The sequence below is a fragment of the Anguilla rostrata genome, chromosome 2, assembly GCF_018555375.3.
Source record: "Anguilla rostrata isolate EN2019 chromosome 2, ASM1855537v3, whole genome shotgun sequence".
NCBI lineage: Eukaryota > Metazoa > Chordata > Actinopteri > Anguilliformes > Anguillidae > Anguilla > Anguilla rostrata.
The window spans coordinates 47,464,357-47,484,610 of NC_057934.1; the positions used below are offsets into that span (position 1 = coordinate 47,464,357).

General features: G+C 43.2%; 1 protein-coding gene across 2 annotated transcripts in view; it reads right to left on the minus strand.

The window, feature by feature from the left end:
• prkcba (protein kinase C, beta a) overlaps positions 1-16,827 on the minus strand; it is a 120,789-nt gene extending 103,962 nt beyond the window's left edge. The window contains exons 1-2 of one of the 2 annotated variants that reach the window (XM_064322655.1): positions 16,446-16,827; positions 15,841-15,872 (exon numbers count right to left, since the gene is read on the minus strand). In XM_064322655.1, the coding sequence (XP_064178725.1) occupies positions 15,841-15,872; positions 16,446-16,618 (205 nt within the window). In that variant the 5' untranslated portion in view covers positions 16,619-16,827. The remainder of the gene's footprint in view (positions 1-15,840; positions 15,873-16,445) is intronic. The other variant, XM_064322654.1, reaches the window with a different exon arrangement.
• Between the last annotated feature and the right edge of the window lie 3,427 nt (positions 16,828-20,254).

The following is a 20,254-nucleotide window of genomic DNA, read 5'->3' on the forward strand; positions in this document are numbered from 1 at the left end:
CCTCCCTGAGCACTGGGAGAAACATGAAGGCTGCAAGCCCAGAGGTCCATGTCCTGTTGCTTAGCAACCAGGCAGAACCCTCATGGGTTAAAGTCAGTTCAAGAGCACTGCAACACAATTATCCCAGCCGTATATTTTTCACACAAACAAAACAAATTCTGATGAACTCTTCTAAAACTAGCAACAGGACACTGCATTAAAAGCCCAAACCTTTTTTTTTCCTCCAGGGAACATGATATTATTTGATGGAGATACTTTTGGGTTACCACCCCCGTATGCCCCCTGGATATTATGCGCTTACTGTCGGGGAAAACATAACTACACACCACTGTAGAGCAGACAGGAGGGGCATTTCACATTTCCGTGCTCAGGAAAATGTACACAGGAAAACTTCAATCACTCTGTCACTGTAATTCAGTTGAGTGGGGTGCAACACTCCCGCCATGTATTTAATATGTGGATGACAAGAATCTGTGTATAAACCATAAAACATTCAAGGTATTTATTCACATAAATATGATCCATAAATTCTCAAGGCACTAATTCTCACATGCAAAAGTGTACATTTATTTGCAGTTATTTACTGCAGGAAAATGAGGGAATCCACTGGATGGCCGACAGTAGGTGTAGGGGGAAAATCACTAGCGTTGCAGAAATTTGGGAATCAGTCTATTAAAAAAGTACAGAAGGGTGTATACAAGGAGCTGAATAAAATTATATTGAACATATTAAGAATATTCAAATGAGCACTGAAATGTAAATAAAGCATGCATTTGCATATATGCTACAATGTGTTTTTTATTCAGGATCTCAGATGCCAATTCAATCATCATCATGGTCGAGCAGTTTGCTGCAGTAGCTTAATTTAAAGTGGAACGACATCGTATTTACATTGATTATGCCGATACTGTCGGATCCATATCCAGCAGTGATCAATGTCGATTTCCTGCCAGTTTGAGCTCAGATTGGGTCCCAGCAGTGTGGAGCACTGGATATGCCCTGGGGACGAGGCCCATTGAGTTCTGGTGCGTCAACCCATATATGACCAGGTGTGGTCCGCACAGTATCGATCTCCAGCTCCACAGCTCATTAGCTACCAGTATGGAGAAATCTATACTTCCCACATGCCTGACTGGACACAGTCAATATGCACCATGAAGAGCCGCTCAAATCCTTCCCTGGGTTAACATAAAAAAGAAATGGCTTTACAGGCCTTGGCTGTGGAGTTTAACCACAGTTGGCTGACTGAGGTTATGTTCAAATAACTTAAAGCTGCAAACAGCACCACTGATTTGGAAGCAATTCAGGGACCTTCTTCTTAGCCACATAAAAGATAATTTCAAGAGAGACACACAGTCCCTCCCATGACAGAGAGACGCACGCACACACAGCCAAATATACTTGGACTGCAGTTCTTCAAATGCCTGTGCTCTGAGAGGCTGCTACCTCAATTAAAAACCAAGCGAAGCCTGGGGAGACTTTTAACCTGCAGGGCTTCTGATGTCTGTCTGCTGGGGGAAATTGAGGGAGGGATCCCCATGGTGCTCCCAAATTACCTGTGGGCAACTGGAATAATGCTCTCGCCCCTTTCTACTTCAGCTAAATGCATTTCTACCCTTTCATTATTAGCTCTCTCTTTCACATGCTTTGGGAATAATGAGAACCTGCGACAAGAATGCTGCACAGGATCAGTGTCGAGTCAGACGGAGAGTTGTGTTGCATAAGATGACCTTACTGGGTCGGGTTTACCAGTTTTCGGTGTCACTGGAGTTATCAAGTTGTCGAGTTGTCGTTTGCGTTGGCTCAACAGTCTCCAGACAATTCCACAAGCCTTTTTGGGCCTAATCTTTTGGTTTTTGAATGTCATGGGTCTTATAATATGGATAAAAAAACCATTCAAATCAGCAACAGACAATGAATCAGTTAATGAAGAACCAATACAGTTGCCATAAACAATAGTTCCCCACAGAGCACTCGGAGTGCAAGTGCAAGGCCTGATATTTATACTCTTGCGTGTGTTAATGCAGTCCAGAAGAGGACAACCATTTCCTCTTAAAGCCTGGTTTAAATCCCAATCCAAAGAGCCCCTGTCAGAGGGCTGTGCATACTCATCACTAGCTCCTGCTCCATCACTGAAAGCAGCTTTTAACACCGTAATAATGCCGTCATTAAAACACAAAGCTGCCGGCCCTGGGTAACCGCCAATCCCGTGGGAATGCTATTGAACTGGTGCCGGAGAACTGTAGCCATCACCGTCAGGTGAACATCTGACCCGCGTGTTATCTGACTCCGGATTGATTCAACGTCCCAGCAAAAAAGTCAGGTCTTAGAGCGCTGGGTGAGAGGGCAGGGTGCCAAAAAGAGGGGGGTTGTGGGTTTGAATTTTCATTCCCACAATTCCAAGAGTGACAGTTGGCCTGCCTGGGGAAATACTCAGACAGGCCCAATGTAAGCTAAAATGTAAAACTGGAAGGGGATGGATACGCAAATACAAACACACACAAACACACTACTGAAGCGCTTCTCTCTCCTTCACTGCACTGTGATGTCACTCCAGCCAAAACTCCAGATTCAGGAATAATAACACAAATCCCCTCTCAGCTGCCAGAAGATATCATTTTATGCATTCGCCTGCTGCGAGTCAGAAGGGGATATAAACGCACAAGCACCTGCAGCACGTGAGAATAAATGAAAAACGCTGTCCTCAGTGAGAACCTGCAGCACGGGACGGCCTAATGCCTTCAAAGAGAATAGGCCGTACAACATTAAAGCCTGTATGATGCTCTGAGGATGTGCTTCTCACTCGCATTAAAACTGAGAACCCCTAGGTTCAGGCACCATCCACATCATGCAATGTTTCAACATGTCCCCCGAGGAACAGCACTGAGTATCTTCCCTGAACATCACTCAGGCTGCAGATCAAAAGCAGCGCAACTAAAAATAAACCGGTTGTGCGCAGCGTGGCAGTCCTCGCTCTCTTCCAAACAATACCTTCAGATCCTAAATAAAATCTTTTTCCGAGGACTCTGGAACTGGATTTTCACACTGGCCACAAGCCTCCCTTGGTCCCCGAAACGTTTTGGCGGGGAATCAAGCGGAAAATATGTTCCGCGCGCGAGGGAAGATGAATTCCCCGCGGCGTTTCGGCAGCGAGCTGCGCATGTTTGCATACACGTGCTTCGCCCCTGCGTTAATGCTTCACTGGCAGTTTGTGACCCTCTGCACCGCCTCGCCCTTCCGCTCCTCCAAAGAGACCCAAAATCACACGCTCGCCCCGCAGATCGCGTCACCTGGCTGCAGCAGCTCAGTCAGCTGCAGCCAGTCGCAGTTCCATCCTCCACCCACCCTGCCTGCGTGTGTACTGTGCACACACGGCTAACCAGGCCCCGGGCCACAACTCCAGCGGGGCTGCAGGTTTGACCTCACGGGATAAACCGTAAAAGATCAAAACGTGACATTTATCCCAGGGCGACTAACTCAACAACTTTTGGGGTAAGACCAAGACCAAATTCACTGGACTTTAAGGAGCCCTAGCACAAAGCATTCATCTTGAGTGCTCAAGAGAGCTAAAATCAAACGAGGTTAAAGTCCCTATTCAGTCTATATCTGAAGCACCCTCAAGAGATCTAACATCATGGTCAGACACTGAGATTCTATACTAAAGGAAACCAGTTATACCTAAAACAACGCAGATATTCATGATATTTTGGTTTAATTTAAATGGACAGTTCAGAGAAAACAGAAGTCTACAACACAGACACAGACAGAAAAAAGAGAGAGAGAGAGCTTGTTTTAAAATGCTATTCATACAGTAAGTTACAGATTATTGAGGTCTGTGTAGGAAGATAGAGTACTCAGGAATACAAACAATTTAAGAAGTTTTATTTGAAAATGTGCAAGAACTGCATTACAGAGACAGAGATACTTCATTAAGCATGATGCCTGAGAACACTGCTCTAATGTTTCACGGTTTAGTTCTGTTACCATGTTTTTAGACTGCAGTATCACTTGATAGGGTGTTACTTCATAAGATAATAAACTATTTTATACTAAAACGAGTGAGACATTTTCCACTCCTACAACCAAAAACTATTCCATACATAACATAGCTCAGAACAAAATGGAGCAGCCTGTTTATCCAGACCAAGGCAGACTATAGTGCTAGTAAATCATACGCAGCTGGAATTATGTATAGAAAATAAGCCTGGGTGACCTTTTACAATGGACTACAGTGAAGTGAAAACAAGCTCTGAGCAGCAGTGAATACTCAAATACTAGTTGTTTCCATAAACATACTGCAGATCTGCAGCTCAGTTTACATCTCCGCTCTCCGTCTGAGAGGTTCCTGCTCTGCCAGCTACAACTTCTCCATTAATTTACAATGATCAAATACTTTACTGTAACCGTGTCAGGCAGACTCAAGTTCCAAACTGACAGCAGCTAACATTTGTTATGAAAGCCCTGAAGAACCCGGCAGAAATTATTTTTATTGAATGACCCTGGGAAACCTGGGACTAATAACTCTCAACCGTGAACAGCCTGAGAAAAAAGAATTGCTTTTTCATGTATTGGTTAGTGGTCACCTTCTGAGAAGTTGTGTAATTTCCACTGAAGCCATATGTTACTGTGGTTTTGGGCCTCCCTGCAACAATCTTTAGCGTCATCAATAATGCAAGACTTAGCATATAATAACAGGGATCAAACGAGGATGCTAACCTCCAGCAACATAATGTTGTTACACTGGATGCTTGATAAAAAGACATCAACAACAGAAGCAATAGCCATTGCATGGAGAAGGGATTTGGTCATCAGCACAACCTGTCCAAAAAGGGACAGTTCACTTTCAGGAGTTTTTGCATTATTTTATATGTTACGCATACAAAACCTCTGGAACATAACATCACTGTAAAAGCTGCTTTGGAGCAACCTGAAGTGTATTTTCTTGCCCCTATATACACTGTAAAGCCAGCAGGTTGTCAGAAAATTGTGGAGGTTGTGAGAATCTACAGTAACCTTCAATAGCACTCTCTAGGCCAAAGAAAAACCAAAAAAGAAAACCATACACACAAAATCTGAAATAATATCAAAAAACTCTAAAAGCTGAACTATCCTGCAAATGCTCCCGGAGGGTGTCGGGGACGGTCGTGCTCAGAGCGCACTCGAGGCTCGTGAATGAGAGATCTCCCGTAACCCTGAGAGAGGAGGCAGCGCGCGGGGGGCCACGCGAGGCGATAAAATGTCTGCGCCGCTGCCATTAGACGTGCGCTGATGACAACCGATCGCTGCTGTCGCGAGCAATAGCCATCTTAACGGCTCTCCTCCCTCCGCGCGCGGAAGTGAAATATGCGCCGCTGCATTCGCCAAACCATCACTTTCTCCGAGGGCCATTCTGCTCTGAGAGCACGAGATTACGAGCTGCACGCTTCCCCTCCGGCGGCCCTTGTGATTAGCACGCCGCAAGGAAGCCCTCCCTTCCTCCCTCCCTCTCCGTCATCCGCAGAGACCGCGACAAAGTCGCGCCCTGAACGAGAAACGAAAACAAGGTGGCGGCTCGCCTCAGCCTCGTAAGGACCCTAGTGCTGCAGTCTCCCCACCGGACCCATTTCCACTCCACAGCATGTAGCCCAGACAAACGACCCCAAATGACTTTTCACAATAGCAATGTGCATTTGATACCGCATATACCGGATCAGGATGCTTTTAATAATTATTAACAACCAAAAAATGTTTTTATCAAATGTATGTAACAGAGCCTTACCTACACGACTGGCAAAACCTGACAACCAATTGACCTTTTACAGAGTTAAATGCAATGGTACTGGGACAGAGGCACACCTTTTGTTTTGGCTCTGTTCTCCAGCATATTGGATTGGAATTACAGTCCTTTTTGTTTCACTGTCCCAATACTTTTGCACTTTACTTCAGCTATACATGAATATATAAGTGAATATTGTTTTAAATAATTGAAAAAAGGAAATTCCCTGATCTGCAGTAGTATTCGCAAATTCAAAAGCAGTAGACCCAGGTCTATACATATACATTTTTCCACATTTTGATGAAATAGTAGAAGTGCAGCAACCAATTGATGTACTTAAAAAAACAAAAAAAAAAACAAACAAAAACAAAAACAAACAAATACACCAAACTCCCCTCAGAAGATAGGCATCAGCTGGAAAGTAAACAATTTACATGCAGAGCTTGGGATGTTTACTTTGGCCTGTGACCATATTCTTGTGTGTAGGAGAGACCATTAGCATGCCACATTCTCTTTGTTGCCTCTTAGTTGTGACACATGTCACAGTCGGGCCTGGAAGTGAATCAGCTCCCTGGAGTAACCGCACTCCAAAACCAAGCATCTGCCGCCATGGAAACAGACCCCCAACATCAGCACTCTGAACACCACAGGCAATATTTATAACACATTATAGGACTTCTTTAACAACAGTGCTGTGAGGAAAGTTTTTCAAAACCGCTTTTTGCTTTTCCTTTGGTCTTAGCCTATCCATGGCGTATAATCTCGCAAGCTGTCCATCTTTACAAACAGTAATAGATAACATTTTTTCATTCCAATGAGTGGATGAGTGTTTGCATGCCTGCCTGTGTGCAAGTGTGTGCTTGTTATGCATAATGCTGCAAATGCACCAGGAAAGGCTTATTAAGCGACCCCTTGAATCTGTCCATCCAGACAGTTCATTCAGAGTACTGTCACATGTAATGGAACAATCAGTTCTGATTGCCTCAACAGGTCCCCAGCAAAAAACCATCAAGGTCCAATCAGCTGTGGAAAATGAAGGCCTGTGTATGATGGTGTCTGTTTCATAGCAATAAGAAGAAATCCATCTCAGTGCTCTTTCACCTGTTGCAACTGCAATTTCTCTGAACAAATGTAAATGTGTCAGTGAACCCATCTGAACCTAAACACAGAGGAGAAAGCTGTTGCTCCTTGGGTACATCTTATTGTAGGAGGAAACTATTACTATTATAAAAATAAAAATGAAGTTCAAGGTGAACATCATGTGGTGTTTTATCGGAATCAGCCCAAATGCCCATGTACCTTCAAATTTCCCTTGGTACAGTGCATATCTGCATGAACACCCACACAACCACCCCCTTCCCCCATCTATCCTTTATTCATCCTCCACAGAACACTCTTCCTATTTATACACCCTTCAAAGGGCCCACTGATTTCGAAAGGCGCTCATGCAGATTGCTTCATCAAACCAGTACAGCAGCTCAATCAGACATGGATCCCCTTGGCGCCAATTGCGTTTCAAAACTCCTCAAAGACGCAGAAGAGTGAAGGCAAATGGGAACTAATCCACTCTGTCTGTGCAGACTCCTACCATTAGTCCAGACAGACATGTTCCTTTTGCCCTTAGGAGACATGCAGACTGGTAGGAGCCTCTGCTCTTACTTCCAAGCTCACATTATCACAAGTGAGCAGTACATTTAACACGTGAAAGGCCATTTTGTGCCTTCAACAGTTAGAAGGCTGGTTAACTTGTGTGTGCCAGGACGCATTATATGCAGAGGAGTATCCACACACTTAAGAGTTTCTTGTTTCACTAAGAGGATGACCCTTGGCCCTGCAGACAAGAAAAAATAACAACCATACAAAAAACTTTTTCTCTGACTTTGCTGGTCATGGGCCTTTTGAAGGGAGTGAGACACTCATCATGAAGTCAACTGACTGGTTCTCTCCAGAAGTAAAGATGCTCCAGGGCTTCTACACATTAACATGCAAGGTCAGCTAGGATTGCAGCGATCTTTTTCCCTCAGGTGAAATAATGCTACAGTACCATGACTTAAGGGACTTTTAATATTTTTGCAAAAATAGTTGACTTCATTACAGTCAAACTAGTTTTATTCACCACAACACAAGCCTTGCAACATGCCTCTTATGCACAAGCTCTATCTAGGGCATGATTTCTAAAGTGTCCACCGCATGAGAAGGAGCATTTATGGGGCAGACACAAATCCAAAAACTGATATTTCCTGCCGTCAGCAGCATGTGTCAATGTCCAAAACCACAGTACTGCGTTGGAAATTGAAATAATACATGCACCGAGGTCTCCTTTTCCAGACACTGGGCATAAACTACCAGACATGGCCATGCATGTCTCAGGACACACCATGAGATTTCAGTGTGGGCAGAGTTGACGAATCAGAGGGGAATATCAGAGTCCAGAAATCCCAGATCACAGACGTTGCCCGGTAGTGTGCAGTAGTTTCTGGAAATACATGTGTTGACACAGGAAATCTCTCTCTCACAACCAACACACCGCAAATTTAACTGACATTTAATACGGCAGATATCTTCCATTAACTCCATTTTTCATGCAGTGGTTCCTTAGTGATTTCTCTGTGACCCTACTGAGGTATGAATCCACCAACTGACCAAGACACAGACCCATGCACTTGTCCCATGCCCTAGCAATTGCAGATTAATTAAATCTGAATCTGATTTGCTGAAAATATATCACTTGTTTCTTTAGGGGCATGCCATAGTCTCAGCTGCCATACTTTGTGCAACATTCAAAATGTAGAATCTGCAGTGCTTCACATCATTTAGCTGCCAGCATTTCTCCTCTCTGTCTACAGAGGTCACAGGTCTCCAAACTCACATTGTGCATTCTCTTCTCATCCTGCCTATATTTTCATAAACATCGCTGCATGAGTGTGCTGTCTTGCTTTTGCTTCAGTGTCGTCCTCTGCCTTATCGATAGAGAAGCTAAACCTTTTTCGAGCTTTACAGAGCGCCTTTGGTGATTTCGATTTGTTTGCGCATCATTAGCAGTGTTCTGGACGTTGCCGATGGGAGTGAACAGGCAGAGTCAGGCACAGTGGCCTGGAAGCCTCGATTCGCAATTTGGGCTCCTCGGCCTACATGTCGCTTCCCTCTCCTCATCGCAAACCCGTCCTCTCTTCCTGCTACACTACCTTCCAACTGCACTCGTGCAGTGCTTCAGCAATACCTGCAAATCCCTCCTCCTCCTCCGCCCCCTACCCCTGCACAGATTTCCACTCTTCCAAGGCTTCTGCAATGAATGGCAGCATCCCTGCCTATTTCCGGCATCTTACTCTGCTCTTTATTCGAGCCAAATAGGGGTGATTGAGAGTTTGGATGGCGCGTGTTCGTGTAGGAGGCCGATGATTGTCCCTCTGTCCATTATGCCGACCGCTGGCTGACAGCCTCCTGAATCAGCGGGCGTAGTGCGCCTAAGAACGCAGCAGGCCGCATCACACACGGCGCACCCCGCCCAAGAGCAGAGCGCTCGCACAGCACGCCGCTCGCCCTTCTCCCCTCCGGCTCCACGGATGCCCGGGCTGCAGGGGATCCCGGTCTCCGCTGGGACGGAAGGAAATAAACGGCCCTCTCTCCCGGGAGACCGCGCGCGCGTGAAAGATTTGTGTCGACGTCAAACTCATGATTGTCCGTCCTCGCCGCTACGGGCGCGTACTGCCGCCGCCCCCTCCTCCCGCTGGCGATTTACAGCCTGATGTCGTGCACCCTAATCCGTCTCAGTCCCGGAGCTGGAGCTGGAGACGCAGTACGGCCTGCGGAAGCAGCACTGGGGACGCGCGCAACGCCACGCGCAGACCGCGAACACACGCCAGCGTGAACGCGGGGGCTGACGGCAGCGACACAAACCTTACGGGCCAGCGCCTAAGCAGTCTCACCCTTCGCGCTGCATCGACCACTTTCATAATCCCCCTCTGCCTTGCTGATACATATTAATAGCATGAAGAGGTTATTATGGCTATTAGCAGAGGCATAATTAGAGTGGTTAACTGCGCTCGGTGTAAAATCGAGGATGCGCGTCTCCCTCGGCTGGACGGGAGTGGTGGCCGCGCTGGTCCCAGCATGTTGGGAGTGGGCGAAGCACGCTCTGCCGGCTGTCCGCTGCCATCTGCGGCGTGTGAGCCACAAACGGAGGGCTGTGGCGGCCGCTCGCGCAGACTGGGAGAGAGACAGCAGGCAGCTCGCATGCGCCGCGGTGCTTGGAAGCAGCAGCGCGGGTCCCACCGCCTCACCCACTGCCTGCAACCTCACACGCTTTCTTTGGAAAAACACGCACGCACACAAACACACAGGCGGAGCCAAATACAACATGCTTCGACTGATACCTCTCTTTCCTTACAGCCCATAAAAACAAGTCAGAGCATGACAGCCAGGTGTAATACCCTCTCAGGCAAGGACCCCAGGAATGTTGGTATCAAATGTCACAGACCTCAGAGTCTGCTGACTCTGACACACAGTCAGTATCTAAACAGCTCATTGTTTCTTCCATGGCATTATTACTGCTTCATAAACTTGCTTTATCGTGAAAGTAAAATACGCACCCATAGGTTTAATAATCTATTTGGACAGCATAAATGAATGCTAAATATATTCTGTTCAAACTGTACTGCATATAAATCCATCATGAGGGTCAGAAAATTTAAGCAAACTGCAAAAATGAAAAATAATAACAAGCTGAAATTACATACCAAACGCAGCATCTACAGTTCAGCTAATAGCGCTGATACACTACTCTTAAGCAGCTGTGACAAGCCCAGAGAGCCCATGAATAGTGAACTTTGGACGGTGCCAACATGGGGCCAGTAAACACATGCAGCTCCTTGGACTTCCAACATAACCCTCAAACTGTCTAAAGGAGCGCAGTAAAGGCGGGCCAGGCCACACTGTACATTTCTCATAGCGCACCCAATGGGAACACATGCAATGTGTCATCTCCTGGGCAGGGGCACCCTAGCCCTTCTGTGAACAGATCCATGAGCCTTACTCAACAATGACCATCTGCCTCCCTTCATTCTTCAGTTGATTCATATTCAGAATTTAAATAATAGTTAACACTTCTGTCACTGCAAGCATTTAAGTTGTGGGAAAAGGCAACACTTACTATGACTACCCGCAGTATAGTATGTCTATTTAAAAGCGCTATGCAGTTGGTAGAGACTGTGCAGACCTCCACCATTACTCAATCCCAGGCTGATTTTGTATTTGTCAATTATAGATGCTACATTTTAGGGAAATAAGTTTTGTGATAGCCAATAGCCAAATAGCCATTTTAATCATTTTAGCGATGTACGAAGCCCATCTTAAATCAATGAGCTGGCCTCTCCCATTAATTACTGTAAATTGGGAAAATGCTACTCTGTGTACAGTCATCGGCTATCTACAGCTCTAAACATTCATCCTGTAAATCTCAAAAGTAGGAACAATTTATTCTTCTGTGGCCACATTTCCATATATTTAAGTACCATGTCAAAAGACACACTAGAGACCGACAGGCACTAAAATGTACTAAAGAGGGGTGCTGGCAGGTGTAATCCCTGTACACCACCACCGGCAGACATTCATTCTGGTGCACTTGTAATTACAACAAGTCCTTTTCCCTTGAGGTGTACAATCATGGAGAGCTGCAACTCACACAGAACCACTGACATTCCATGACCAATAATTACTTTGTCCTTTAAGAAGAAAATGTAGTTTCTCATCCTCAGAGAGGGGGGAAAAAGCCCCGGATGTGGTGTGAAAGCACTGCAGGAGTAATGGCTTCATTCTGAAATCCCTTCCTCTACCTGCAGTACAGTTATTCCTTTTCCACATAAGCAGAATGCTCAAACACTAGAGGCCTTTTCTCTGGTCAAAGCACGGGGAGGAAAGGTGGAACAGAGATGGGCACTGTGTAGACGCGCTGTGCGCATATGAGTCTGACGAGATCTGGCAGTCAATGAAGCTTCCACTGGTGCAGGAGGTATTCCAGGGCCCCAAGAGATGCAGTGCACAATGTGTCCCTCGCTCACTTAAAAAAAAAAAAATCGAGCCCTTAACAACAGAGGTTGAGAAGGGTTTAACTGAGGTCTTCACAGCGGGACCCTAACCAGATGACCAAAGCTGTTCTCCAGGAAGCATACAGCCTCTTTAAAAAGCCACCAGCTTGACATCAGATTGGCATTTTATTCCTGTCCATAAAGGACAAAAGTGCTTGGTTATCCTGCCCACAATGAGGCAGGATAGAATCTAATCTTCTATCTCACAATGATTTGTTCACAACCACAAAGAAAAAGGTTATAGGTTGCTAGCCAACCTACTATAATTCTATATTATTATATATTACTGTGCTGCACTGCACTTATTGAGTTTTTGTCCATTCAGAAACTGTAAAATGAAGTGGGGGAAAAACCTCCACCATGAACGAGTAGAGACAGATTCCAATTACCTCTGTCGCCTGATTTAAGTACCGTCAAACCAAAGCCGTGATAGACACAAATCAGGAGACATGGAGGAGAATAGCATGACAAGCACAGCAAATCCTCATGAGAGATGGTATTAAACATGACAACATTCATCTAGTGAGAATTTCTGAGAATATGGCTGCATTTATACCCTTGCTAGGAACACAAAAGAACAGGAGATGTTTTACCCACAAATACATATTCAGATTAATCAAACGGCATCACACCACAAGCTAGTCAGAAGAAAGCTCAAAATAAATCATACTGGCTAGAAGGTCAGCTTGCGCCTCGGGCCAAAACCTTGCACACATCACCCTAAGTTAATGTTCACTTAAACACATAAAACACATCTGCTTATTGGATAAGTAAGATAACAAGTAGTAACATTAATGAGCGCCCATAAAACTGAAAAATGTGCCAAAAAGGTTAGTCTAACTGCAGGTCCCGTAAATTCAAACCGAAACCAAATTTGGAGTCAGGTTAATGAACGACTCAGCTGGCATTACTGAGGGAGGAGTTTCCTCAGAGTTTCACCTTAGGTATGGTGACCAGCTTGCAGCAATGGGCTGACGATCAGTTGGAGAGCACGAAGATTACAACCAGGCAAGGCTGCCTGTGGGCCCCTCTCCTGGGCACCAGAGAGGTGAAAGACAAAGGCCCAAGAGGAGCTGCAAGGTCAGTTAGCTGAGATGCCCAGAGCCGAATTACAAACACAAATATAGACCTTCGGCTCACTCCAGCAGGCGTCCGCTTTGCAGGCGGGTCAGTTAACCAGAGCCAAATGAGACCGCCCATCCACCACGCATTAGAAAGGAGCACGACCAGTTCACCACACGGTTATATAAACAAATGCCTCCCCACAGACACAGAAGGGCCTTAAAAACATCACCGAAATGTAAACATTTAGCACGCGCTTTCTTAAAATACATGTAATTCTTGAGTCATGTCACTAAATGTTACAAGGACAAGCCAAAAATTGTATTCTCTCACAATTTTCACATCATGTGGAGAAAATATTATTTTAGGCTTAAAAACAGAAATTAACAAAATCAAACAACATAAATAGTAACTTGAATAGGTTACAGGAAATCATTTACTTCTGCCTGTTTCCATGCAATGTCCAAATATTATTACACTGAAGTGTTACAGAAGAGCATACAGTAGTGTTAAAAGTATATTATGCTGTTTTGAAAAAAATCATATGCATCTTAGTTATTTTAATCAAACGTGGTTCATGTGAACTTTCACATCATCTATAGAATGAGAAATAAGCAGAAGTGTACTCACTGTGAAATTAAAACAACTGATAAAGGCCTCATTACGAAACAAAGCCATCAACGCATTTTAAACCATGTTTCAAGATGCACAAATGCATGTTTTGTTCATTCTCTGTCTGTTTCCCAAATGGACACTGACTGATTGATTTGCACACACTGCACCCCTGAATTTAAACTCAACTCCAATTCGAAGTGCAAAATGAAAAATATGCTCATCAAACCCTGTCGCTCTTAACTTAGCCACAACATAGAAAACAGGAAAAGGGTGGGTTTCTGCAGACAGATGCTTCATATCTGTCACTATTGTATGACTACAGTGCTTGCCCCTCTGGTATACAGCTTCAACTCACCCGATGAAACTCACTTTCGTTCTTACAGTAGCTGCAAGGGAAAGATGAGGCTTGCAAGGAATTGTCCTTAGGTGTGTCATTTACCATAAAGGTCAAAGGGGAAGTGAGATTTAGTAAGGGCACTGGGTTAACACACTCAACAAACAAGGTTAAACACACTCCACATACTTACAGTATGCACTGACTGCCCCTACATTTTCTTCATTTCCTTACCCTTTTACAATTCAACTTTACTGGCATTTAGCACTCTTATCCAAAATGGCTTATAATACAAACACAAGTGCAAATATCAGGATCAAATAAAGTCTGGTATAGTAAATACCTTTTCTTAAATTATTTTACAGAGGGGGAATCAAAAATGCACTACAGTGAAGCATAGTTTTGCGATAATCTCCCCCAGAAACTGCAGCATCAATACTTTACATTTCATTCTACCATTCTTAAATTTTAACCATTTAGATGTGTGCATATAACACTTATAAAACAAAACCAGACCAGTTCCAAACTTTGTAGTACATCACTCACATAAAAGGCCTGCTTACAAAGAATGCTTCATTATGGCAGACTTTGCACACCTTTTCTGAAACATGCAAAACACAGGAAAAGTATCACAAACAAAATGAACCCATGTAACCATACATCTAAAAATAAAACCAGACACTTCCTCAAATTAAGAATTCTAACTCAGAAAATTACACTGAGCTTGTGCCAAGCAATAGTTTCAATTTCCCTTGGTTTCAACTGGTTCAATGTGTTCGACTGTAATCAAAAGACCCAACCTCAACAGGTTGGACTGGTACACTTATGTAACATTATGTACTCAAATTTTGGCAACAATTAAAGATTATGGAGCATTACGTACAGATTCAGGTGGCCTCATGAGAAATGCTGTCTGCTTTAACACAGTTTTGATGCTAATATTTGTGAGGGCATACTGAAACAGTGATAAAGGGAACTGAAAGTGACCCTCCATTCAAACGCAATTCTTTTTGGCATTATAAATCACTGATAAAGATACATAAATAAATAAATAAATAAATAAATCAGGATATTTATATTGAATAACCATGGTCGTATCATACACCATAGCCTGCTGAACTGCTACTTACTGAACACGTGCCTACTTCACAAATAACCGTCATTGTAAAATCTAGGGATCAACAGACATAAGTATTCAAATGTAAAAGAAAGGAGTTGCAGTTTAAAGGCAAACAGTATGCCATGGTAGCAAGTCTACATCACTGCTGTAAATTCATTCATTATATGTTTAAGTTACGGTAAGATCATGTTTCATTGATCTAACCTATTTAACCGGTCTTTAACACTATGTTTTATAATGCATGATGTGCATGAGTTGCTGAAGCATTAGAGTATATTGGTATACGGGTGGGATAGGTTCTACACAACATCGCCGATTTATCGCCGAATTTAAGATTTCACCACCAGGACACTAACGACCAATCTGACTGCATTTTAACTTGGTTCACAGAATGCTGCCATTGCACGATTAACTGCCATCATTCCGCAAATGAGGCGACGGGAGAAGATGCAGCACGCTCAAATTTTGCATTGTGCAGAAACTGCATTCCAGCTTGTTAATACAGCATGCAGTATCTCCCCCCGAGAACACATACCGCACTGCATATCATTTCAACAATCGTAAACGAAAAGGTACAGACGCAAAATGACACTTGAATATCCCCCCAAAAAATGATGAACCAAATACTTCAGGAAATGTCTGCATTTAGTCAACAATCACCATTCCTAAAGCGATTGCGCAACATCGGTGATTAAACGGGCAGTCATTTTGTTAATGGAGCAACTAAGGACAGTCGTCCTTAAATATTATCAGGCCAACACTCATACATAGCCAATAAACAATTAAACACATTGTATGCACCTTATTTCAAGAAAACTGGCTCGATTTTAAAATAGCCGCAACATGGACAATGCTGTCGACGTGTGCTTACCTTGACACTGGAATCCCTGTTTACCGAATCCCCTAAAAAAGAATGGAAATGACTATTTTATTTTTATAGATAATATATTTATGGAGCGCTTATATGTAAGCGAGCTTTATATGGGTGATCGCATACCCACTAAATCTAAAATTCCTATGGTGCAATTACCTCGCTTCAGCTATTAGTATCTCAATCAAATCATTCTAAGCCGATTTTATTTAATTTGTTAAACACAGATTAGCCATATACAAATCCAGTCTCTGTAGTAGACTATACATATTATACATAGCCTGTCGGAATATTAACCATTAAACCCCCACACTTAGTCAAAAATATATTTAATTGCTTAGTAGCCTATATTCTTGTTTGCTAATAATCTAATTAAGTTTGCATTCTTGGCTATGCACCACATTTTGATATATGTGACATTTCACTTGACTACGCACGTTCTCAATTATTCATATGAGACACCAAAATCCCTTAGGCTGTTTTATTGACAAGCGGTTTTAATGTCCTGAGCAGCAAGTGTGTCACCTGTGTCCTGTGCCACAGTAACACTATCATTCCAGTCTCCTGCTTGCTGCCATGGCAAATTCACATCACAGTTGCCTCACCAGATAAAGTCCGTGCAGTGGCTGCAGAAGGTCGGCTGCTTGAAGAAACGGGCGATAAACTTGTGATCCTTCACTTCGTGTACATTCTTCTGTCTCAGGGCACCTTGCCTTGCAAACCCTCTCATATTCTCGGCCCCTTCTCCGTCGCTGCTCAGTTGCACGGGGTCAGCCATTTTGAACACGGAAGTATTAAAAGAATAAGTTTTGTTTTTAGTTGAGCGTATGTGTGCCTGTACGCAATGCGAGTCTGTTCGCAGTGCTATACTGTAGTTACAGGACTGCGCTTTTGGCAGCGAGTCCGCTCTTCCCTCTTCACACACCACACGCCCGCCGCCTCTGCTGCTACAGTGTGATGTGAGTTGCGCGCTTGCTACAATCCCACTCTATCATGTGGTGTTATGAAACCCCGCCTCTCCTTTTTTTCCTGATTTCTGCCCATTTGGGATGAGACGTTGAAAATACTCTGTGTGAAATTACGAATGCCGTGAGATACAGTTTTTATTCATGTTTGAAGCAGCTATGCAGAATTTTACAGTCACACGTATGTCGGTTTTGGGTGGTGAGACTGTTGCGTTGCGGCGATGATCGAAATATGATATGCTGCCTTGCATGCACGAGGGAAAAAAACAGGGCGGAAACAGTTTTCAAATTTCTTGTGAATTTATAGTTAATATAAAACAAGTTATCCAAATTTAGGACACGATGACGAATATTTATTTATATATATTGCTTTGTAATAGTAGACTAGCGTAAGTGCTGGGCACATTTGGCAATTTTACGGAGTGATTCGGAGGATTCCCCATGTTGATCCCCGTGGAATGTGAAAATAATTGCTCAGGAAAGTAGAGCAAGAGAGGAAGGCTGCCTGGTCAGTATCCATAATATAAATCAAAAACGGTAGACTTCCAGCATTGAAAGTTTCTCCTACAATTGCATTGTGGTCATTATAATGTAGTATAGGCTGTCAGAGGACAGTTTAAACATGAATTACATTGCCCATGATGATCTAACAAACACAATGAGACTTAACTTGCAGGTCTCACTGGTTTGTGGTTATTCGCTCATTGCGATCATTCATTCATTTTTATGGCTTTAACTTAATGATACAGTTTGGAGATTTCAGCACCAGCACCAGCACCAGCTGCCCTATCACTAGTTAATTCATATTTTAAAAATTGTTTTCCAATTAACTACAAAAGCATGGTGTGGCTCATCTTCGTTGACCATGGCCTCGATTAATCACACTTACAAAGCAGACTGTGGTCAATTCTTAGACTCACTGTCAAAATGCATCAAAGGGAGAAATTGTGCTGGAGGACTTTCTACTACTGCAAAGAGTTCAGTTTGCCCTGCTATTCCCTCCCAAGTATAGAGAACTGTTATAATTGATTATACTAAGCATTGGCTCTGTTATATTTCAATTCTGTGCTTCGCTCTGCATGTGGGTATCAGGCAATGATGCAGCTGGCAGCAAGTGAAAGCAAGCCAAGATGAGCTTGTTCCAAAGCTATTGGAAGCCACTGTTCCTGCCACAAAATACTCAGGGGAAAAACATAACTCTCAACTTGAACCTAGTTACATCATAAACCAGGGGCGTCGCAGTGGGGGGAAAAGTGGGACTGACTACCCAGGGCCCGAATGGAGGGAGGGCCCTCGAAAAGCCTGGAATGATGCGTGAGAGACATGGATCAAGAGAGGAAGGGGGCCCACAGAGACTGCTTATGTATAGGGCCCAAAATTTAGTGCTACACCCTGTCATAAACTGTATACATAATTTTAATACTTTGCTTATGAGAGGAGTTACCTTCCTCATGGAGAAAGGGGAGCCTATTCTGATTTCCTTTCAGGAGAATTAGCACTCAGGGCAGTTTTAAGAAGGTACTGCAATGTGATGAAGCTTGCTTAAAACTTTTCATTAACTTTGATTAGCAGATGCACAGATCCAGGGTGAGTTACAAAGCCTACATATATGTTTTCTGCCATTGTTATTTTAATCAGCTGGACATGCTAAAATTTAGGTTAAGGATCTTGCCCAAGAATTCAGCAGCAGTGCTCTGTTTTGGACATGAACCAGTGCCATTCTGGTTAGTCTTGTTTCCACAACCATTCTGCCTTACACAACAAATGAGGTAACTGGGTCAATAAGACCAAACTACTTACAATACAAGGTGAGATAGGAAAAGGCCAAAGGCCCCTCTTTGTTGAGTAGTATACATTGTATGCAGTCATCAACCATTATGACCTGAGTCTTGTATCTGCACTGTATGTGGGAAGCAAGGTTGTTGCTCATTACTTCATTACCTAACAGGCAGGGCAGGCCTTTATTCACATGAGGTGTTTGCTGTTTATAGGCAGCAGTTCTAATAATATATTTAATTTCAAATTTCAGTACTGGGAAGCACTACGAACACAAATCTTTATGATGCCGACTTCATATGCTGTTAAATTATCTGGCTTTTCTCAACCCTTGCGTGGCAAGGTAGTTAGCTCTTTAGTACAGCAACAGAAAAGCTATCAGTGGTAAGGCCTCCCATCCAAAAATAAATAAATAAATAAATAAACAGTTTTTTAAAAAGTGGTTGCATATAATATTGCTACAATCCTCAGATGTAATACATGGAAATATTCCCCTGTTCTAATAATGCAAGTGTTTCATATTCATTGATATATAAACACACTTTTTAATTTCACAATTATGGAATAAACTGATGGAAACTCATTCACTGACAGCCTGAATACAAATTACAACAACTTAAGTGTCTTACCTTGGATACACAGTGCCATGAAAAAGTATTTGCCCTCTTCCTGATTTCCTCTATTATTGCCTATTGTCACACTGAATGATCTTTGGACAAAATGTAATATTGGACAAAGGGAAACTGAGTAAATACAAAACACATTTTTTAAATTATTATTTCACTTATTTAATGAAAAAAGCTGTCAAACACACCAATATCACCCATGTGAAAAAGTAATTTCCCCCTTAGTTACTCAATCAAATTTAATTTATAATTAGATTCAGCTGGTTGAACACATACAGGCTTAACTGCAGCCAGTCCTGTTGAATTTAAACCCCACTCATATTGAACCTTACCATCAGAATAAAGTAGTCACCACAAAATTTCTACACGTGCACCATGCCGCAATCAAAGGAAATTCCAGAGGGGATGAGAAAAAATGTTGTTGAAATATATCTGTCTGGAAAGGGTTACAAAGCCATTTCTAAGGCTCTGGGACTCCACCTAACCACAGTGAGAGCCATTATCATGAAATGGAGAACACTTGGAACAGTGATGAATCTATGCAAGAGTGGCCAACCTGTCAAAAGACTGAAGATTGGTCCGTTGCATTTGTCTTGTAAAATGCCTCTTATTGTGGGAATGTGAGAGTATGTCATGTCAGGATTTCTGAGACTGAGCAGTTTGGGATAGTAACCGTAGATGGGCCTTTGTTGAAGGATAGCCTGGTCAATGTGATGTGAAGTGGCACTTGCAGTATTAATCTGGACTATCAGCTTGTGTGTACCCTCTATAACAATAGTAACCACCCCTGTTTCTGGAGATCTACCATACTGTATGTTTTCATTTCAAACCTTACTTGGCACACCTGACTCTACTAATTAACAGCTCAACAAGATCTCTACCTGTTGAATGAGATGAGCTTTGTTAAGGTTGATGTGAAAACCTAGAGGACAGCAGATCACCAGGTATAGGGTTCGTTACCACTGCTCTATAATAAATAGTTTGTCAAAAACTTGTGGCTGCATGGAAAGGGGGACATTAAATGGATCTTTCTGTTGGGACATTATC